The sequence below is a fragment of the Nestor notabilis genome, unplaced genomic scaffold (assembly GCF_000696875.1).
Source record: "Nestor notabilis isolate BGI_N333 unplaced genomic scaffold, ASM69687v1 scaffold17846, whole genome shotgun sequence".
In the NCBI taxonomy this organism is placed as follows: domain Eukaryota; kingdom Metazoa; phylum Chordata; class Aves; order Psittaciformes; family Psittacidae; genus Nestor; species Nestor notabilis.
Genome location: NW_009933570.1, coordinates 48,965 through 72,174, shown reverse-complemented (window position 1 = coordinate 72,174; position 23,210 = coordinate 48,965). Strand labels below are relative to the sequence as shown.

The 23,210-nt window shown below is 47.2% G+C and overlaps 1 protein-coding gene across 1 annotated transcript in view; it reads left to right on the top strand.

The window, feature by feature from the left end:
* Window positions 1-22,413, top strand: part of SSUH2 (ssu-2 homolog (C. elegans)) — a gene marked incomplete at its 5' end in the record, with an annotated part of 26,258 nt that extends 3,845 nt beyond the window's left edge. Inside the window, 9 exon segments of the mRNA XM_010016945.1 lie at window positions 12,073-12,104; window positions 12,107-12,201; window positions 13,140-13,200; window positions 13,904-13,989; window positions 15,550-15,635; window positions 17,009-17,101; window positions 18,154-18,259; window positions 20,125-20,232; window positions 22,267-22,413. Of these exon segments, the coding sequence (XP_010015247.1) occupies window positions 12,073-12,104; window positions 12,107-12,201; window positions 13,140-13,200; window positions 13,904-13,989; window positions 15,550-15,635; window positions 17,009-17,101; window positions 18,154-18,259; window positions 20,125-20,232; window positions 22,267-22,413 (814 nt within the window).
* Window positions 22,414-23,210: the final 797 nt, after the last annotated feature.

Sequence of the window (23,210 nt, the reverse complement as noted above, 5' to 3'; positions counted from 1 at the left end):
GCTTCCCCTCCTCTCTGGCAAAGCATGAGACTGAGAAAGTCCTTGGTCAGAGTAAACATTACTTAGCAACAACTAAAAACATCGGTGTTATCAGCATTGTTCCCAGACTGAAAGTCAAAAACACAGCACTGCACCAGCTACTAAGAAGGAGAAAAAATGACTGCTGTAGCTGAACCCAGGACACCTAGTTAGCACTTGATGGCACAGCATGCATTGTGGTGGGCAATGACACCAATGTGGCATCCCTGATCTGCCTGCAGAATTGCCCTGCAAGGGGCTGAACGTGGGCTTTGGGCTAGTACCCAGCCTGGCAGTGAGGAGATCTGAGACCTCATGGCATGAGCCTGCCCTGGCTGCAGCCCAAGAGCCACGTCTGACCCTCCTGTGGGACCAGCATTCTGGTGTTCCAGCTGCAAATGCCAGAGCACACATTCATTTTAAAACCACTAGACTATTATATTCAGTTCCGTATTTTTGGATAAGTATCTGCTACATGTACCTGTTTTGACAGAGCTATTTTTGCTCATTAGAACAACCATTTTTTGGTGTACTGTTATTTATTGCTTCTTCCCTTCATGACTTAATGATAAGAAAAGATAACTCTGGTTCTGGCAGGAAGCATTGTTTTTCTGCTTGAACTAATGATAGTACTTGAATAGCTTCAGATAAAGGATTAGCCCTTGGTTTTGGCAAAGAGCTGCTTTTACTGCTTGAAATAGTCTGGAGTGTGCATTTTGAATGGGCAAGTTGCCATTAAAAATTATTTGTACCCACCTAAATGAACAAAGCCCGGCTATTTTTGTTCCTGGGATAATATAAGGCAGAAAAATGTATCTAACTGCGATTTGTGTGAGCATGGCTAGTCTGGAGAGAGCACCTGGCCAGTTCTTCCTGTTTCCATTCAGTGCTGGCTTACCATGGGCCAGATCATCCTTGGGCAGGTATTCCAGCAGACATCTGTAGAGAAGAGGGTCTTCCAGCCAGTGCAGTCCTCTTTCAGTGCCTGTGCCGGATCTGAGCAAGTGTATGGGGTGTGTGTTGCACAGCTGTCCTTAGCCCTCTCTACTGGGTGGTTTGAGCCTCCTGCTCTTCTTGATCCACGATGATGTGCAGAGTGTGGTTACAATGAGCTGGGTTTAATAGTGTTTGCCAGTGAGCAATGGCAAGGGGTGTCCTGTGTGCCTCCCGGCTCCATGCTTGGTGAATGATTATCCTGCTCGGCTTCCAGGGCTGCCCCAACTGCTCTGGAGACATTTGTGCCCCATACTTTCTGGGGATCTCGTGGAATTGCTCCAGATATCATCTCCATTGTGAGAGAGAACAAAATGTGCATTTAAAAACTACTTCGAAAAAGTGCATGAGGCAGTTAACCTTCCTAGTCATCCCCTTTCTTCTTTGAGCTGAGACATGAGCAAAGACAAGGCAGGATCTCTCCTCCATGTCTCTCAGATGTTGCCTTTGCAGTTATTTACCCAGGCACAGGGGACATGGGACATACAAAATTGGAAGTTTAATGTGGGATGATGAAACAAGTTCCCTCTGCTTTGAGAGGAGAAAACTACTGTATATCTGACAGGTTTCTCAGAATGAAGAGGAAAGTGTGAGGGAAGAGACAAATCATTGTATAGCAGTTTAAGAACTGAAGATTATGGGTCTGATTCAAAACCTATATATTTCTTGACAGTTTTGTTGGTTGGCGTTAAATCACTCCCCATCTTCTCTGAGAAAAAACAAGACCCAATTTATACGGGCTTGGGTCAAAACTACTAACACTAAATTGGAAACCTGGTTGTGTAATAAAACTGTTCCATATGGCTATTCGAAGGAAATGGAGCATTTGGAAACATCAAATAAAGGCACCTCAATAGAGTTAGAGATGTAGTTAGGCTTTTCTGGGGGTTTTGGACAGAGATGGATTGCTGTGCTGGTGTCCCTTTGTATGGGTTGCAGAGAGATGGAAAGATAAAGCAACAATGTCAATAGTAAGGCTTTAGTGCTGATGACTGGAGTGTTAGGACGTGCCTGAAGGTCCATCATGTGAGTGATGCTGAGGTGTTGCTAAAGACTAATACAAATCAATTTCCCACAGAAAGTGCTTTTCTTATATCTGTAAATATTATTTTAGTTAACTGTCCATCTGTAGTCAGCTTAGTTTTTAGCTTTTTAGTGTAAATAAGCTTCTAGAAAGGTCATCTCTGTTGTTCGGGATTTTTTTTAGTGCTGGGTTTGGATGAGAAGCTGTTTTTCAGCTGTTTGGAGGGGTTGGTTTCCGTGCAAGCATGGCAATGATGTCTGGTGGTGGGAATTACCTGTTTCTGGGGCACACAACACCTCGTCCCAGCTGGGTGCACAGTTCCCTGCCAGGCATCTTCCTGGGAGAGCTGCCTGAATAATGAATCCATAGGACCAGTAATGCTGAAATGCTCACTGGGCTACTTGGTTTTAAACAAAGTGTGCCTGGGCAGGTGCTGTGGTACGATGGGTGATCAGTCACCCTGCTGACAGGATAGACTTGGTCTCATTCATCCTGGAGAGCTGTCCAAGTTTGCCCAAATGCAGCCTCTGGGCAGCACACGCAGGCAAGATCTGATTCCCTGGGTCAAAGTATATGTGAGAAATTGCCCTTGTTGCTGACAAGGCATAGCATGGTGCTCAGCCCCAGGAGCCCTGCAGAGCTCCGGCTGGCAGAGAAGCTCTTGCTCCACCTTGCACTGCCAGACCCCATCATCCAAGCAGCAGAGCAGGCACCTGGGCAGGCAGGGATGGACCAAGTAGCACAAGTAAATAAGGGATAGCAGGGAGCACCCAGCACAGGGAAGCTGGCTGCAGAGGGTACTGGGTCATACATGGCCTCTTCCTGCTAACAGAGTTTGTGAGCATCCTGCAGAGCCATGCCAAGGGCATTTGGATTTCTGTTGTCCTGCTGCTCTCCCCTTTCAGCAATTAAGTGCTTGGCTGCATATAGGAGGCTTATTGTGAGGGTGAAATTGGGGCATGAAATGCAGTTGGGGCAGAGGGGTGGCAGGGGAAGTGCCTGAAACACTAAATTGAAGTCCTGGAACAGATGCGTGTATGCTGCCTGCACAGGGATAAATCACAGCCCCTGCTGAGTTCTGCTTCTCTCTGTGTGACCATGTATGCAGCTACTGCTCCCTGGGCTTCTCAGAACAGGTAGTGTTCAGAAATTTGACCTCAGCAATTATAGATGAGAGAATTACATTTTTATTAATATATATTTATATCTTTTGCTGTCTTTCTGCATATAGAGTACCTGTATTTTCTGTGGTGGAAGTGGTAGATACACTAATGATAATGACATTTATAGTGATTGCCCACACTATAAAGGAGGACAAATGAGGTAAGAAAAACCCAAATGCCAGACCAAATGGCAGCTTGCTTACTGGGATCTCATTTTTTTTCTTTGACAGCGGAGGTGAACAAATAGATGCTACCTGCAACCCCAGCTAAATGAGGAATTTGCACCAGGGTGAGTGGGGTCAAAAGCCCTGATTCTAACAGAAGATTATAGCACATGTGCTGAGCTTGTGATGAGCTTTACAAATACAGAGAAAGCCTCAGGACATGGTGGCTTGGTAACAGGGTCTTTTGTGAGAGCTGGCCTTGTGCCCACCCTGTGCAGATTGTTATTAACAGATTATGCCATTTTAATGCCTGGTTTCCCCAGTCAAAAGAAATCTGTAAATCTGTTCTTTCCTCTGCAGAGACATTTGGTAGGCAGGACGTAACCCCTCCTTTAGGGTTATTACCCAAATACACAGCTGACAGCGCTCTGGCTTGCTCAGGTCACCTCTCTTCCTGCCCATTGCCCTGTGATGCTACTGAGCTGCGGTGCCAGAGGGATGCAGGGCTACAGACAGGGAATGGTTCCCCTGTGCCACTGCTGTGTGTGTTAAGGCTGCTCACCCCAAGCACCCAAATTCACATGTGCCTTCCTTGCATAGGCACTTTTCCTGCCATGAGGAGGGCTGGGCACCGTGTGACTGGGGCAGGATGAAGGGCCTTTTGCTCTGCCACTGAAGAGCTGACTGTAACCTTGTAAGTGGGAGCCAAATGAAGCCGCTCAGGGCAACTATTTCTGCTGCTGGATTTTATTGATTGGAGTCCTTCCTGCTGGCAGCAGCACTGACACATGTGTCTATTGGTTTGCTTGTAGCCTTAGTACGGAGCTGCCACTTGCTTGCTAAGCCACTGGCTCCCTCCAAGCTTTAACAACTCCTTTAAAATTTAGTGTATCCTTCTGTAAGTGATGCTTTACCTGCCTTTCAGAAACGGCACTGGAATATTCCCTCTGATCTCAGCTGTAACTGCTGGGATGGACAACAGCTCATTCATAGACAGCTACAGCCAGGTCACATTTCTAATTACATGTGATAATCCCCAAATCCCATTGTTTAATGCTGTTAAGCATAACCCATTATCCTATTCCACAGAATCACGATTTTCCTTTGCTGTTTTTTGATTTTTTGAGCTCGTTTTTCTGGTGAAAGGGGACAATTCAGAAACAATGTTATCGTGATCCAACAGCCTGTTTGGTACTACTTTGTTTTCCTTTGTATCATACTATTCATATGCATTTAAGGGTGTGAGCGCTCCTGAGCAGTTACGGTTTTGAGCTCTTTAGAATTTTTCTGTGTAGCTTTTACCTGCTGATGTATTTTGGAGTCTCTGAGTCAATATGCAAAATAGAAAAGAAACACTTTCCAAAAGCGTGCCTCCAACATAGCATGAATGCAGTAAGCACCCAACACAGTTGTAAATAATGCTTTATAGCTGCACAGTCAGCGCAGCCATTAAAGATGCTTGTCAAATGTTCTCCAGGCATTCAACTGGATTAGGACCGCAACATGTGTGGATATAGCTGTGAGGCAGACTACATGCAATGGTACTCTCTGTACGATGAGGCATGTGGCTGTAAGTTCATGCTGGGATGTTCAGCTCTTGGAGGACAGCAGAGCTTGGTGGTGCTGGGTGGCTCAGGGAAGATGACAGCAATGTCTGTACCAGAGCTAGCTCTGCATGCTTCCTTCCTAAAGAGAATTCATTTTTCTTTCTGTCCCAGTGTTCACTTTGTCCCCAGTGAGAGCCATGCAGGGAAGCTCTGCCAGTGGGTTACAGGACATCTCAGCTCCCCTACCTGGAGCCCTGCTAAGCTGAATGATAAATTTCTGTTCTCTGGTGCCATTCACACTGCTAAACACAACTGTGTTGGGGGCTATTATTGCAGAGACTGTCTGAACATGATTAAAACCAGCCTGTGTTTGTGGTGTTGATAGTCTTAGCTACATTCATTGTATTCCCAAAGGAAGCTGCCAGTCTCCTCTGCCCAATTTTGCAGCATGCCGCAGTGAATGGAAAAGCAAATCTCACCAAGCTGTTGTTACAAGAGGGCTGGAGGTGCCCTTCAGAGGACTGAGATGGTTATCTCCCATGGTTAGCTCCCCTGGAAGCCTGCTGCTGTCAAGGAGGTGGGTTTCAGCAGGTCTCCAGTGCTGCTGCGGCAGGCAGTCCTTCCCTGCCTGCCCCATCACACTTCCTCATGTTTCTAAGAATATGTCTCTCCTGCCAGACCCTGGCTGCAGTGCTGGGCTGTGTCAGCACCCTGCTAATGGGATTAATGCTGCTTGTGTTACCGCAAAGAGCAGAGCCCCCCCAGACTCACATGGCTAATGGGCTACAGGTCAGTATTAACTCTGCTGGCTCCCCCAGGAGGCTCCAAAGCCTGAGTAAATGCAACAAGGCTCTAAGTTTGCAAGTAGTATGGTGTAGCTGGAGGCTGTGAATGCATTTAGGATGCTTAAGCCATTGATTCGAGCTCTAAAGGGAGAAAAAGAAAAAGAAAAGCTGTTATCAGTAACTGCACAATTTGATTTGGAAGGACCCAAAGGGACAGCAGCTACTCTAGCTGCTGCCATAATGGAACATCTGGTGAGGCTGTGGAAGTGCCTGACTTGGCCTTACTAGCTCTGCCCTTGCCAAATCAGACCTCTCCTCCATTTACTCACTGTGTGTTTCAGCATGTGTCTTGTCCTCCTGGAATTTGAGGTGCTACAAGTGACAATGGCTGCAGCATCCTTCTTTGGAACCAGCGTGGAGTGGCTGAGCAGAATGCCACTGCTGCTGATGTCATAGTCACTGGCTCATAACCTTAACAGCATCACACTGCTGCTTCTCTGTGCTCGTGGGCTGTGATGGGCTTGGGGAAACCAAGTGGAGAAAGCACAAACTTGAGATACCCAAGTTTGGAAAGCTTAGGGTAACTCAGCCTCTATGCAGTCGTTAGCTCATTGCACAGCTATCGTGTTCCCTGGGGACTTGGCCATGTGCAGGGATGCACAGCCAGTCTAGTAAAAGAAAGGCTCTGAATGAAGCATTGCTGACATCTTCTTTAGTGTTTACAGTGAAGTTAGCAGGTATTTAATAATTATGCTGGATACTGGAAAAAAGCTGTCACCAAGAACTTTGAATACATGGAATGTTCATTGGCGTCCCAGAAGCATCTGAAAGATATAGTCTCTCTACACCTCTCTAGCTGTAACTTGGTCCTACATGCAGTCTCCCTGATTTCTGAGCATCTTCCTCTCCAATGGGGCTTCCTTTAGGGAGCCAGCATGGTGTGCATGGGTTGTCTGGCACTTTCCTTCCTGGCAAGCTTCTGCTTCATCCAGCTTTGACATACATTCATTAATACCCAACAGTCTGCATTGTTTGGCAGAGGGGAGTGGCTCATGGGGGCTGGGTTTCATTGCTGTGAGCAGAATTTGCAGAAAACAATGCATTCCATAGGAGACTGCTGGGACAGGATCGTCTCTGCTCCTAGCCCTTGAAAATGGAACAAGAAGTGAAAGCAGACAGTAAGTAAAACTAAAAGAAATACATTGCATGCCAAGCTGACGAGGTTCTCTGCTATGTTTATGCAGTTGTACTTCTTGATTAAGGTATTAATAAACTGTGTTTTCAAGTAGTATGTTAAAAATAGCTGTTTCCAGAACTGAAATCTCTTCCACCAAATGTCAGCGTATGTGCTCATCCAGTTGGTGTTTGTGGAAGGAGTTGGCATGTTGGTTGTGCCATGTCTCTGACCTAAAGGTGTTGCTACACCTTTAGACACAATGCAAACCCCACTGATTCCAATGGAACAGGGACTTAATTCTTAGAGATGTGAATTTAGTCCCTGAATCTCTAACCCTGGGTTGCTTCCTGGGTTTGTCTTTAACGTGGGCTTCTTGGAGTCCACTGTAAACTGTTTGACATGGGTTAGAGATTAAACTGGGGTTTGTTATCTTTTAACGAAATGCTGCTTAATCAAAATAGCTGTGTCATGATGGAGCTTTGAAATTATGCCCTTGACTATATCTTTTTCATTAGATGTTAATATGGCGCCTGAAGAAACTCTAATTATGCAGGGCCCCAGTGAAATACTGCTGTCACTGATGTTACTGAAAAGTAATTGAGTTCTGAGGTTCCTTAATTTATGAATGAGAAAAGCTTTGATTAGCTTAAATAAAGATGGTACAGGAAGTTTCTGTTTAATCAGATGGAAAAAATTAAAAAGTTTGTGGTCCTGGAGGTGCTGTGTGGAGCTCTGACATCCAGCTCCACCAGCCAGGTAGTGGAGCAGTAGGGCAAGTGGTTGATGGGGATGAGAACTGAAGGTTAACTGCTAGGGTTTGCTAGGGTTGAGACTCCCCCATGCTTTGGCTTATGGGTCCAATCCTAAATGCACTGAAAATGAGGGTATTTCTGCTGACATTGATGGGCTCTTGCTCAGTTACTGCTTGCCAGCTGCAGTCTTCACGGGCTGCCTGGAGGAGTGTGTGGGGAAAGCAGTGTTTGGCTCCGATTTATACCTGCTTGGGACTTGTCCCTCTCTGCAGAGGAATCTCCCTGAACAGTAAACCACAGTTACTCCTCTGGCAGGAGGAATCCAACCCTGGTTCCCATACAAAGGTGTGTTCATGCCAACTTCTCCTTTAGGAGTTCTCTCTAGCTGGGCAGCAGTCATGTTCCATGTATTGAGCCTTGACATTGGAAGCGAGTGCTTAGCAGACAGCACCCTGGGGTGAGAGATGAGAACTTCCAGTTGAGAAACAGGGTCTGAGTGCACACCACTGTCATGTCTGACTGTTTTAAGCTCATGCATAAAAGCCCAATTTTAGACACCCAAGAAATGTTAAGTGCAGATGTACCGTGTGGCTCTTGGGTGCCTCAGGAAAGCAAACTGAGGTTTCCACCCATGTAGTCTTTACTTGGCTTGTATGCTCTCACCCTTGTCGCAGTTGCAGTTGATCACTTGGAGGCAGCAACAGGGAGAGGTGGCAGTGGAGGACAGGTAGTCCTTCTGTAGAAGATGCTCAAAGCTGTTGGTGTCCCTGTGCAGAAGGGCAGGAACACGGCTGTGAGTCCAAGGCTGGAGCTTGCTCTGCCACTGCTGTATGTGTTGGGAATTTTGCCAGCTACTTTTGTGTGTGTAGAGCTGGATCCCAATGATATAGAACAAAACCTGAAATATCAGATGAGTAACAGCCTAAGCTCTGAATTTCCTGGCTTTGGTCAAAGTCTATCTCAGGCTTACTGTTTTAAAATGGAGCTATGAGTTCATGTTTATAGACTATTGTGATTTCCAACAACATCACCGTAGCAACAACTGTACAGTTGATATATTTACTCCGAATTTAGGATATTTTTAACCTGGTCATTTAAACCATTTCTATTGGACTGGAATTTGGTACTTATATTCGTATCTCCATGTTTTGTTTTAAACAGTTTTTTGTTTAACATTTGTACATTAAAAATAGACATTCAGGTTTTCTTGATAATGTGTACATAAGTCCATTATACTTTGGACTGGAAATCATAGGCTCATGGGATGCCAGGTTGGAAGGGACCTCAAGGACCATATGATCAAACCTTTTTTGGCAAAGCATGACCTAGACAAGATGCGTGCCTAGTAGGGCACTTGCCCACCTGAGCAAGGCTGCATGAGTCTTGGTGAACTGAAGAAATGGGAGCCCTCACTCAGGAGGTACAAAGTCCTTGCAGTCCTTAAAGGCTTGTAAACACTGTTTTCTGAATGAGGAAATTCACAGTATTTTCAATTGCAGTTGTGTCCTTTCCCTTATGAGTACACAACTGCATACAGGCCTATCAAAGCACCAAAACTAACCACCAGCAAAGCGGGGGGAAGGAAAAGCACCACTCCAGTGTGGTTTCCCACCCTGCGGCATGGAAGTGGAAGCTGGAGCTTTATCATGACTAGAAGCCCCAGCAGACTTGTATTGCAAGGTAATTGGCAAATGAATCCAAAATTGTTCAACATCCTTGAGGAAGATGTTTCTGTTTGGTCTAGACATGACAGAGATAATCACACTGAAGGCATCTTATGGATTTACTTTTCACAGGTAAGCTCTCCATAGTGCTTATTACTCACCATTACCTGGAAATCTGTGTTCCTTCAGCTCAAGGACAGCCTTGTCTTCTGCATGAGGGATGTGACATTTCAAAGCAAGCATGTAGTTTCCTATTTTCATAGGAAGAAATAATGGAGAGAATAATTTTGCTTCCTGGAAGAAAGGAGCATGCTTTCAGTGCAGAAGTCTAGTAAATCAAGTTGATGGATGACTACGCTCAGCCTCTCCATGCCTGTCAGACTGCGTGTTGTTGCCAGGCTGGCATTTCCTGGCTCCTCTGTGCGCTCTTTCCTTGCATGGACTGAATTTTCGTAATCAGCTGCTGCAATATGAAAGGTCACTGGATAAAAGGCTTAATAAAAAGAATGGTTTCTGTGTTAGGCAGGCATCAGGAGGACCAGTTGCTACCAGTGAGTATTTTTAGAGCGGTACCTAAGGAAACAAACAACTGCTGTCCCACGAGCAGAATTAAAGTAAGTTGGAAACGTTTAGAACAAGAGCAGAGTCGTTGCTGGTCAGACTAAGTGGTGCTGACCTTCTCTATGTTCATGTCCAGTAAGATGTAAATGTGTAGAACTTTGAGCTCTTCCGCTATAACCTGTCACCTGCTGACCAGAGAGCGTCTCTGGGTCTTTGGGAAGTTCCTGGTGCCTTTCTCCTGCCCATGTGCTTAACCAGCCTGCTCTGGGCGTCCATCCTGGCAGCTCTCCCCTGCTCCCTGCCAAGGGGCGCAGATGGTGCCCCAGCCTGCGGGCTCCACCGCCGGGGCTTGTAACACCCGGTCCTCAGCTCTCCGGCCCGCAGAGGGAGTGAGGACCTGCAGGGCTATGGCACCTACATAGGGTGTCAGTGTTGTTCCACTTCAGCACAGGGACTGAGCTCCTGGAAAGGAGACAGTGGGAAAGGACAGCAAATGCTCTCACTGCACGGTGGCCTGTGACATCTGTTTGGTCTCTACATGCACTGTCAGACCTCCAGGATCCCTCACTGATGTTTCTGTGGCTGTAGGTGACCTGGACCCAAAGCCAGGATGTTCCCTGATGCCTTCTGCACCCCAGGAACAGCTGGATGACTGTGAGTGGATCACCCAGGGCAGAGGTATGTGTGTGGCACTGATTTTGTCTCTCTGACAGTTTGCACTCCTGTAACTTTACCCTTCTGGCAGTAGAAAAACACCAGCAGCTGCCTAATCCAAGGTGAACAATCCCATGAAACCCTCCCTCTTGTACTCTATAGCTACTGCAATGGGCATGTGCCTGCCCAGCTCACAAAGACTTTTACCTCCTGTGCTGCTGTTTGTGGCCTGCTTCCTTTGCAGACAGATGTGGTTTGGGAAGTAATTACCTTTGATATTTGGCTGTGCTTCTCCCTGCACAGAAAGTCATCAAGACCTCTGCTGAGCAGGGAGCTAGGACTGCTGTGCTGCCCTGAGCAAGGCAGAGGGGCCAGTGCTGTGGGCACAGGCAGTGCCCTACTCCCTGAGTGATGTCCCAGTGCCTTGAGGGAATGCCACTGGGATGGGCTGGACAGGGAGCAGCTTCTGGCTGGGGTGTGTGGGATGTTTGGTGTGTAGCAAACTGCTCACCCGGGACTGGCTTTAGGTGCTACACCTTAATCTTCCTGCAGCTGTGAGCAAAACCCGCTCTTGGTTTAAGGTGGGCTTGAATTTCTCAGCTGCCCTTTCCCCATAGGAGCAGAGCCACTGACAGAGGAGCCGATGGGTGAGCCCAGGGAGCAGAGGAGCAGACAGCCCTCTGTGCAGCACCAGTAAGCAGCTTTATGCCCTTCACTTGAATGCAGCTCAGCACAGCCCTGTGGAGGGAGGTTACCCCCTGCCTCAGCATCCCTAGATGGCCGGGTTCCCAGGACTCCAGAGATGGCAGAAAGGATGTCCCCACCACAGGCATTGACAGCCTGCAGCGTGCCCGCTGTAGACATGGACACCCGTAGCACCAACAGCACTGGCATCATCCTCCTCAGAGGTGGGGCCCAAACTCTTGAAGCTTTCCTCAGAAAATAAGTATCGCACAGGTTTTGTGCTAGTCCTTCTCCCAGGGGTCAGCTATTGTGTCCTTTATGCTCTTAGTGCTTACTGTCTTTTTTCTCTCCCAATTTTCACCTTGAATTTAAGAAAAAAAACAAAACAAAAGCAAGTACACAACACACCTTTTTCCTTTGTAAGTGGGGGGGAAAAAAGCAGCACAGTTCAAAAAGCAACATTTGATCCATAGTAGGATAGGATGGTGGGAGTCTGCTCCTGCTTGTTTTCTTCACCTGCACAAAGGTTTCAGACTGGATATCTGGTGGCATTGTGTTTCTCAGCCCTAATGAGAGGGGAAAAAATGGCTGCAGGACACTGATCAATGTTTCAAAGAAGCTTTCAAACCTTTACCTAGCCTGCTGAAGGTGAGGGTTTACACACACACACATACATTATTTTAGACCACCATTTAATACTAATATTGCACGAGGGTTGTGTTTTAGAATGCAAATCTCTTATTCTTTTTGCAATAAGAGAGTCACCAGCTGTGACTGTCTCCCACATGGGCTCTACTTCCTTTTTCTGCACTATGCTAAATACGCTGCATGTTTCCAGCTAACCCTTTATAAGTTAAGGCACAAACCTGTCACCGTTGCCTCCCAGCGTGCCCGCAGTGACAGAGGCAGTGGCCAAGGAGCCCTCCTGCGCTTCGTGTCCTCGCGGTGCTGCTATGGGAGCAGGGTGGCAGGGGAGCTGGCCATCCAGTGCCTGCGGCAGGCAGGCACCTACCGAGTGAGTACCTCCAAACTGGGCATCTTGGGCAGCTCTTGGCAGTGGCTGGAATAACTTCCAATTGCACAGTGACATCAGGCCATGAGGAACCATCCGTTCATTAAATTAGATGGCTTCCATCCTACTTTAACTGCAAACATATAAGTGCTTTCCAAGGGAAATCTATGAGCTGACTACAGGCTTTTACAGCTGAAAGGTCCATCCTTTTCTACAGCGCCACCTGGAAGCCTTCTCTGATAGCCCAGCTTTGGCAAAAAAAGCACTTCCCTTACCTAAACTGCAGGACTCTACCCTGCATCTTGGTATTTTGGGCAAGCAGAGTGACCTGTAATGCCGCATATTCCCCCAGCTGTGAATATTCTGGTGATGTTTAATTTCACAGAAAATATGTGGGCTTTGATTCCCTGGGTTCATTCCTCTTGCTGAATATAGTTATTGCACATTCGATGCTTGCTGGCTCTTGGGTTAGTCTTAGTTTGGGGACTCACCGTCCGTTGGAGGAGACCCAACAAACCACACTGTTGGGTTGTGTGCCAGGCTTTGCTGCAGGTCCTGCTTGGGCAGCCACCCAGGGAGTCCTTAGTGGGGGAGGAGGCAAGAGCATCAATGAACAGGGTAATGGGAGTGCCCTTTAACAGGCACTGTGGGGCAGATATTCTTTTATGCTAGTGTTTGTTCCACTTGTGAGATTAGTCAGATTACTCTCAAACATCATCTGGGCCTTCCCTAAACAATAACTGACACGATTCTCCAAAAAGTGGCAAAATGCATTTTTTGCTGTGAAAGTGCCGGCCAGTTTTTCTTGCACAAGTTGTACTTAGAGACAGAAAAGTCCAGGAATCCTCCCGAGACCCAGTATTAGCAAGTCACTGTTCAAATTTAAATGCCCACTTGGTGCAAGTTGTTTTTGTTTTCAGTGTGTGATTTTTCTCTTCTAGTATCGACTGGAGACGTTCAGTGAGTCGAGGTTAAGCGAATGGGTGTTTGAGCCCTTCACCGGTAAGTGATTGCCCCAAATCCCACTGGAGTAGCTCTTGTGAGATGTGACCTACATGTTGGAGCTGGGGTTTGTGGCAGTGCTCATTGTCCAGGGCTCACGTAGCACCTGGAGGTGACTTGATCCTGGTTTAATATGCACCAGGTTGATCTGCTCCCTTGTGGCCATTTGGACTCTGCAGGGCTTGTGAAGCTGGGGCAAAATGCTTTTCTTTACAAGCCCAGTTTGCTTCCCTCATGCTAGGGCAGGTTCATGGCATGCCCTGGGAGCAGAAGCCCTTAGTTCCCAGTAATTTCCTACCAAGTGCCACATATAGTCAAAGCTTGTCAAGATCTGAGGTTGGGCACCTGTGTGCAGTGGAGCTCTTTATGGACCTGCCAAGGAGTGCAGGGCACCCTCACCCATGGTGTTTGGGTGACAGCTGATCCTGGGTGCCTGCACTGCCTTGGGGGTGTGCTGGGAGGACTGGGGATGATGGGGACTGTGTCATGATGGCAGGAGGGTGCTCAGCACCCCAGGGTGCCACGGACTATGTTGGGTCAGTCCCTGGTGTGATGCCCACCTGGGGATGGGGAGCGGTCTGTGGGTCCTCAGCAGCACCAGGAGCTGGCCAGCATCCGTGCACCACGTCCAGCAAGGCGGGTAAGATGCCACCCTCTCCTGCAGAGCCCAGAGCAGCTGGACCCCCTGCGGATGCCCCCCTAGACCTCTGGGATGTGGAGGATGAGCCCCCTCCACTCTTCCAGGGCCAGACACAGTGGTGCTGGGTGACTCACTCAGCACTGGTCAGGGTGAGTCCCCTCTTGCTGATGGCTGCCTGCAGAAGCCCTTTCCCAGCTGATGGGCTTGTGGAGCTGGGGGACCTTCCTTGGGGACTCTCAGCTCCTCGGGCACCTCACTTCAGTTCTCATTTTCTTGTGTTTTTCTTCATTAAACACCAGTGAAAAAAGTCAGAGATCCCTTCTTCCTGGTGTTTTCTTCCTTTAAAGCTTTGAGGACAAATCTTGCTGCAGCCTGTTCAAGAAACAGCACTGGATGATCTTTTCTCTTTTGTTGAATTTTTTTCCACCATTAGGAAAACATTAGTTTGCATGACAGTTCCCATTTAGCTTTCTACAAGCTCTATAGCTGGACAATTTATTTTAACGTAAAATGATGAATAAAGAAAAATAAGTACTTTCTTTTGCCAGCAGTACATAGACATTTGCCTTTGTTAAATAGTTATTATTTATGACTCCTTTAATGGTCACACAGCACAATTTTATGGTGTTGGATTCTTTCCCATTCGGACCAGAATTTTGTCACTGAATATAGATGCAGGAAGGGTGCCTGTGCATAATATGAGATATCCAAAATCCCTGGGAAGCTTTGTGCATGAATAATCTTCTGATTTCAGGACTGTCACAGATGCTATGGTCACGGCCGGTCCAAGTGCAGGGTGTGCCATTGGGGCAGGTCGGGTAAGGAGCTGGGAAATGTTCTGTCAGGCTGCATTTCCCATTCCTCTAAGCACAGGGTTCATTTGCAAAATCACAACATGCACTGTCTTGTTACTGTGCTTGTTATGAGGGCTGGAAACATGGGGCAAGTTATGTTGTATTCCCCCTTTGTCACCCTGTATCCCAAAGCCACTGGTGTTCAATCCAGTTTAGGGCTGAGGTTCCCATGTCCTGTAGTGATGCTGAATGGGGTTGTCAAAATCCTGCCCAGGTAGAAAAGATGTCTTGCCCTGTCCTCAATCAATAGCCTATGTGTTATGATGGTGAGAAGGAGAACTTGCTTCTGCAGTGTCGAAATTAGCTTAGATCTTAGGCATGAGATACAGCAAATGGTTTTCTGTCTTTCAGATGTGCTCAGTTCTGTATTTGGGATTTCTTAATGAGAGAGAAGGCTTAACCCAGGGATGTGAGTGCAGCCATAAGTCTGGCCTCCTGTCTTTATTTCTCCTTCTGCACAGATATTCCCAGACAGCCAAAAGATGTATTGTTATTGCACATATTTGCCACTTAAAGTTCATCTGATTAAATACAAATACTTAAAAGTATACTGCTAGCTACAAGAATAAATAACATGTATAAAACCCCACATGCATAAGAAAAAAGGCATTTCAACCAAACTGTGTCTAATTTGCATCACTAGTGAGTTTGACTGGAGCACCTGATTAATCCAGGGTCACAGTTTATGAGCTATTTTGTACACTCTTCCTTTGCACCTATACTTGGTAAATGCCTTCTTCTGCAAGCCTGATTTAGTGATTATTTTGCTAACGTGCATAAAAACTTTTGATTTATAAACCTGACATTTTTATTCTAGCAGTTACTGTCTGCTTTAATTCTTTGGTGTGTTTGTAGACAAAGTGTGTAACATGCAAGGGATCCCAAAGCAGGCTAAAGCAGCAGAAGAGATGCCAGCTTTGTTCAGGTACAGGTCGCAAAAGGTACGATGGGCTCCATGTCAATTAGTGTGGCCCTGCCTGGGCTATGCTGCTTCCCTTAGTCCATGTTTGCTCAGGCAGAGGCATGGGTAGTAGAAGTCAGTCATCCCACTCCCACTGGCCTGGTGGGAGTTAATAACTGAGGGTCTCCTGGTAGGAGGAAACTACTGGAAAGTTGGGGAAGTAGGGGAACATACTTAATCCAGTACATTTGAGCCAAGATGACTCCACATGTGTACTGCTGGCAGAGATTACAGTGCAGAGCTGGGACATGCTCTACATGCCTGTGTGCTTTTTCTATTTTCTACTATGAAGATCACCTATCAGATAAAGCAGTACAGCAGTAGCTTTATTCTCCATGAAAAATGGTTAGAAATGGTTAGAAATGGACTTTCCCTGCTCTCATTTTAAAAGAACTTTGATTTTAACATCTATTATTCTATTGTATGATTCTGTGTAGCCTACCCTCAGCATTCAGGAACCAGGCTGGCATCCCAAACTTGTGAGAGCCTTTGGAAAATACTAATATTTTCGCTTGCCTTTCTTCCATCTTTTTTGACCTTTCTGTTACAAGACTGTCACTTTTCCCAGCTTCTCTGGGAAACTGAAGGAAGCCTTCAATTTTCCAGTGAAAGCATGGGATGGGCCTGGAAGGAGCTGCAAACTCCAGAGCTGCTCTTAGGTCTGGTTCCTGCAGTGCAGGGGATTTGGCAGGTTTCATGGCCTGTGCAGCCTGGAGAATTATTACCTCCCTCTGTTTTTACCAAACATGAAACAGGCTTCAGAATGATCTCTAAGTGACAAAAAAAGAAGGCACTGTTCTAAAGCTGTTTTGTTTATAGGGCTCCATTAAGTTTAAAATAACAGAGATGGTATGGTGCATAATCATGGCAGTCATTTTAAAGCATGAATCCACTGGGGCTAATGATGGCTTGAAGAGCCTTAATGAATCAGTTGTTAACTGCTGCTAATCTGTGCTGCACTGATGCAATCAAAATGCTCCATGCATAAGCATATGCCTCCTGCATCTGTCAGAAGCACATGCAGTGGCGTCTTCAAAGTGACGCTCGCCTTCCTACCGTTGTGGGGGGAAATTGTGATTATCCCTAATTAGATGTACAAATACATTCTTTGACTAATTCCACATTTACAAATAGATTTGAGGTTGGAATTAGTCATTTCTTTTTTCCAGCAAATATGTTACATCCCATGAGTCACAGACCAGGGAGGGATGTATGTGTGGTGCATGTGCTATCATTGACTTCCATAGCTGCTGAGCTATACAAACACTCTGAAATAAATCACTCCTGGGTCCACAGGACTCAAAGTGGGCAGTGTTTAAATCCCATTTAAAACCCATTTTGCTGCATTCAAAGGTTCAATACCTGTTCTGGCCAGGGCAGCAAGACCTGTGCGACCTGTCAGGGAGAGAAAAAGCTCCAGCATTTCAAGCAGCTGGTGATAACCTGGTGAGCAGCATGGGTTCAGAGCTGTTACTTCTATTCCTTATTCTACTGCAAGGCTTAGGAGCTCAGCTGGGAGAGTACTGCCTTTGGTCAGGCAGAAACAGGGGCTTAGAGAGGCAGCTTTAGTCCTTAATGATGGCAACCTTGTCCATGGGGTTTGGTGGAGGCTGAAGGGGCTTCACAGAAGTAAAGAGTGGTCCAAGGGCACACAAGAACTCAGAAATGGAGATGGCATAGCTGAGCCTGGTACAAGCTGGTGCAGCCCAGACCTGAAGCTGGGGCAATGTGAATCAGTGGCTGAGCTCCTTTCTCCTAAGGCATTAGTGACCCAAGGCTGCTGGCCGAGGTGTTACTCTGACATTTCCCATTTAGGAGCTCTAGTGCCAGAGATAACAGATGGGGCTGAAAAAGGTCTTAGCTTGTGAGGTTTAGCAAAAAGGCCATTGCCTGCCCTGCTGAGTGCTTCCTGAGTACCTTCCCATTTTGTACAAAATACCTTCAATTTCCCTGTGTGAACACTTTCGTTTTTCAAAACACCATCTCTGTCCATCCTGGGAGATTGGAAATTGTCCTGGCCATACCCATCCCTCTGGTGGGACTCCTGGGGGTGCAGGGCCCTGGGGCTGCCTGACCCCAGACAAGCACAGCTCTGGCAAATGAGACCTCCAGCTCCTTTGGAGGTCACCACCAGCCACTAGCCATGCCAGTGTCCTATGGGTAATAGACCAAGATGGTTCACTGCAATAGGAGCTGGGGCTTTGGAATGGGAAGATAAGACCTTCTCTGCCACAAGGAGTTAATGGGTGTAGGAGGCCCTAAAAGCTGTTGGGGAAGGTGATCACCATGAAGGTCTGATTTCAGGATTATTTATGCAATAGTCATCCATGGTTGTTGCATACACACGGTGATTAAGAAACTAATGAGGGAGTGCACAAAGGTTAGGCAGGCATGATTATTGTCCTCGGAAATCAGGGAGCATTCAAGCATTACTTGGGCATTCAGAAAGAGCCTGGAGATAGCTTGGATTGCTCGGATATTTTCTTTCTCTCTTGCAGGAAGAACAATGTCTTAGAATTTGTTTCTGAGCATCATCTGAACTTCCCAGGAGAGCTGCTCAGCAAAGTCAGTGGAGAGAGTGTATTTAAAGATGAAAATGTGATGGTGAGTGCAACTCCCAGGCCAGAGGGGATCCCTCCTGAGCTGCTGTGAAAGAGGGGGAATGTGAAATGGCTTCTCTGCTGTGGTAACCAGCAGCACTGCAATAACCACTGTCCTCTCTTGCAGCAGAGCTGTTGGGTTCCCATTCATGGGATGCAGCTTTTCGCACTTCTACAGTCTTAGAAACTTAGGTGTCAATGAAATTGTTAAATCCAGCAGAAGTGGGTCCTTTTCCATCAGCAGCCACTGGGAGATTGCAACTTTGCTCATCCCTGCAGGGCACTGGGGCCAGGGACCTCTCAGGATGGACAGAAATGCTCTGGCAGAAGCAGAGGTACACACAAGTCACCTTTGTGGCCTGACGGTGTGGCACCAGGACCACAGCAATGAGGTGGCTTCAGGCCATTGCCCCTTGGTAGCGCAGAGCATCCTTAGCTTCCACTGAGGAACTGAGAGTTGTTGGGTTTTCTGCCTAACAAAGTGTGACCAACCCGTGCTGCAGCAGTCAGTGCTCAGCCATCCCAGGTTGCTTTTGGTGGCCAGACTAACAGAACTCCAACCCTAGAGTCATCTGCAGCTCTCCAGCAATAGCAGGAGACATCCAGCAGCACATCCATCCCTCAGGCTTTTTATATTGTCCCTTGCACATTTCCCACCGCCTGCACAATAGTGCCAGTGCTATTGGCTGCAGGCTTTGTAGGGAGAGAGTGTGGGATGGTGGCTCTTGCTGGAGTGCCTGCATGGCATTGCCATCAACCACCAAACCCACCTGCCTGCAGAGATGCCAGCAGCTCATCCCCATGGTGGGAACTGATCCCACCAGCTTGGGAGCTGGGATCCAGGACAGAGGTGCTGCTCTGGCCAGGGCTGCTTGCTGGGCTGCTGTGGAGACCTGTGGTGCAGGGCCCTTAAGATCATCAGTGCTGGACATCTCCTCCAGCTCCTGTGACACAGGGCTCCTGGAGGGAATCTGCCTCTGCAAACCGCAAAATTCTGGGGCAAACCAGTCCAAAACTGGCTGAAGCACAGTGCTCTCTCGCAGCCAACGTCATTTCTGTACCGCTCAGTCCTCAGCTTGAGTTTCTTTTTAATGCAATGCAAGTGAGTAAGGGCTTAACTGTGCCTTTTTATTATTTATTAGCTGTTTTTCAGTAACCTGTAGAAACTTCAGTCACGCACCAGGACTGGGAGACAGGCACCATCCAAGCACAGACCAGCTCTCCCTCAGAGAGCTATTACTCAATATCATGCGTCTGTAGTGAAGACTTTGCATCTGGTGTTGCAGAATCCCTTTGGGATTTGAATGATGCTTTAGCATCTGAGTCGCTCTCCAACGAATGCTTTAGATCTGAAGTCCTATGAGCATTAAAATCAGTGGGGCTCTCGCATAAACAGCCATCACTCCTGGCTACGCAAGAAGTAGCTGCATTCACAACTAGCTCTGCTTTGCCCACAAGCCCAGTATTTCTTCTGTAAATTGTCCACATTCTGGGGGAAAACAGAGGCTTTAAATAACCTTTCAGGTTTAACAGTGCTGTGCTGCTGGAAGAAGGTGACAGTGAATCCTGATGGGGCACAGAGTCACTCAGTGCCAGTTTTTAACCAAACCTGCCAGCTTGGGAACAGCAGCCTCTTCACTGCTCCATGAGCAGCATAAACCTCTATCTGGAGAGGCACCGTTGCTGTTTTAGACACTTCTACACTTTGCTGGGGTGGGATGGACATGCCTTTGGGACTCTCCGACATTAGCGTTTCTTCTGTGTATTGCTGTTATTAGCTCAGATCTTCCATTGTAACAGGTGGAATGAATGTATTTCTCTGACAAATAGGGTCTCTCTCTGCTGCCTGGTTGGGTTTATTTCTTGCAGGTGTACCCCATCATTGGCTTCCCTGAACCTGAGATCTCCCTGGCCTCGCAGGGAGCCATTGCTGAGCACAGTGTGACGTTTGGCGCATCATCCCGCATCCTCCAGCAGGTAAGGGGGAGCCGCTAGCATGTCCCCCCCCAGCCTGCTGCACGCTCTGCTAATGGTCATGTATTAGAGCCTGGTTAGACACAATAAGATGTTGAGAATAGTCACTTATTTTGTTTCATTCAGAGGTGATCTTTAGCAAATGAAAAAAATCCTAATTATCAAAGAAATCTTCATTATCGAGTGAAATAGCAGGGAAATAATTTTTTGAAATGTCTAGGAATTGGAAGATGTAGGTGACTGTTGTTATTCCTGTTCCTTTTACCTTTTCAAAGCCCTGGCACACATTATTTATTACCGCTATTTTTATCTTAGAAGCTACTTTAGAACAAACATTAGGATTGCACTCTGATTCTCGCTAGAGTGTCGTAATGTCTGCTGCTGCTATTATAAATGTGATTGCAAACGCGAAAGTTTAGCTAGAACATACTGTCTTTTCACCCACAGGAAAGAGAAGGATCCACATTAAAAATGCAAGTAAACTGAAAGACCAAAATAAACTTAAAGGGAGATGATTTGATTTTCCATGTGGTCTGTCAAAACCAGCTCTTTGGCAAATTTCTGACTTCCAACTTAGCTCCAGCCTATAATTTCCACTTCTCAGCATCAAAGGCAGTTTGCTCAGTAGGCTGCTGCACCCCAGCCAAAGGATCCTCTAGCTGTATAGGAAAGCAGGTACTGAAAACCTGCCCTGGCAAATCCAGGCACCACATAGTACCTCTGCGGATCTGGGCTGCCTTCTCCTGGTGCTTTCCCCATGGAATTTTTCACCCCTCTGCTTGTTGTTGGCTGACGTCGCTCTGCTTAATAACCAGCAACTTTTGGAGCAAGCTGGGGGGATGGGGAGGGGGTATGGGTTTGAAATCTCTTCTTTGCTTGGCTGATGCTATTGTGCCTTCTTATGGCTGTGTGTTGTAGGTGGCTGCTGCACCCCAGCCAAAGGATCCTCTAGCTGTATAGGAAAGCAGGTACTGAAAACCTGCCCTGGCAAATCCAGGCACCACATAGTACCTCTGCGGATCTGGGCTGCCTTCTCCTGGTGCTTTCCCCATGGAATTTTTCACCCCTCTGCTTGTTGTTGGCTGATGTCGCTCTGCTTAATAACCAGCAACTTTTGGAGCAAGCTGGGGGGTGGGGATGGGGTGTGGGTTTGAAATCTCTTCTTCTTTGCTTGGTTGATGCTATTGTGCCTTCTTATGGCTGTGCGTTGTAGGTAAGTATCAGGATCATAGATACCCTCTGGGGTTAGAGGGGCTGGAGCGCAGCAGACATTGAGCTTTATTTAAAACTGAGACTTTGCAATTGTAATTGCAGCAGGAGGTGAGAGCCAGGGTGGGTCAGGACACCCGATGGGCTGCTGGGCACCACGAGGAAGGAGCAAAGCAGGGCCCCTCCATGAGGAAACAAGGTGCCTCCACAGCACTGCCCCCTGTGATTCAGCCAAGAATAATAATTACCAGCAAGATGGAGATGAAAGCAGCTTCCTTCCCCCTCAGACAGGAAGAGAGCAGAGCAGCAGGGGTTAAATCTACAGCAATTTCTGCTGCAGTAACACAACACGGTGCAGCCATCACTGGTGGAGGTGACATGTCCACAGCTCACCACCAGTGCCTCTGCTTGCACATCCAGATTCCTGTGGCTTTCCCATCTTCCAAGGGCAAGGACAGGGAACTGTGTTCGCACACAGACCTCAACCACGCGTGAGATGGGGCATATGCTAACACACCAAGGACTGGAAATAAGGGCTTAAAGGATTTAAGGAAATAGCTTAAATAGCTATAAATGCAGTAAAAATGGCCTAGTATTCAAGGGTCAGAACATGCTAGCTGCACCAAGGGAATTTTTGATGGCTGTAGTGATGGGCTGACTGTTCTCCAATGTTTTTTCTTTTCCCCTTCACAAAGCAGCAGCTCTCTTGGAGCTGCGAGGCCTCTGGCTAAAAGTTGGGGCTTTCTACCTGTCTACATGTGTTGGTCTAAAGCAAGATATAGCCTCTGCTCCAAACTGCCTACTTAATTTGAACTTTTCCTTTCCCAGAGGCAAACAATCGAGCTAATCCTCATCACAGAAGTACACTACCAGTATTCAGGGAAGCCTTACCTCTACTACATCTATGGGCTTGAGAACAAGGTATATGCACTGGACTATCCTGAGAGGTGCTGCTGCAGCTGCACTGTCATCTGAGAGTTGGTGCAGGGAGAAAAGCATGATTCTGGCAGCAGTTACCCCATGAAACCCCTGCAGGGAGCAAGGATGCTCCAGGACCTTGCTCCCAGGCATGCTTGTGTCTGCAGCAGAGGACTGCCAACACAACAGAGCAAGGGAAGAAAACCATGACGCCTCTCACTTCAAACCCCTTGTATCTTGGAGCCAGGGCCAGCTCCAGGCCTCCTGCTGGGTGCGTATCAGGCCTTTGGGTAAAGATTTCTCCCTGTGGGTGTTTTCGTTTCTTGTTGCAATGCTGTATCATGGAGCTGAATGGGTATTGACAGAGACATTTTCAGTCCAGCTATGCAGTTTATGACTGGTGCCTTTCTTTCCCCATTTTATTTGTCCATTTTCCTGAGTTACTACATAATCTATAATGATGTATTTAAAAAATCTATCCAATTAGCAAATCAAACTTTAAAGGATTCCATTTTTAAATACCCAGTAACACCCCCGGGGGGGTGTTATAACAATATGAAAATCATTGTCTAATAACAGGCTCCTACTGTATGTGCTGTCTGTGATGCCCTTGGTGGCTGCAGGGATGGGGGGAAGCAGGAGGTTGCTGGGGGGCGAGGATGTAGGGTTAACCCTGTGCCCATGGGTTGGGGGCACAAGCTCTGCTCTAGGGGACAACTCCTGGGCCTCATCCAGACAAGGGGCATTGTTTCAAGAGCCTGCAGGAGGTGGCTCTGCATTGTCCTCCTTGTTTTCTCTTTCTATCACCGATCTTGCAATGTTTATCTCAGGAAAGCTTGCAGGAGAACTTTCGC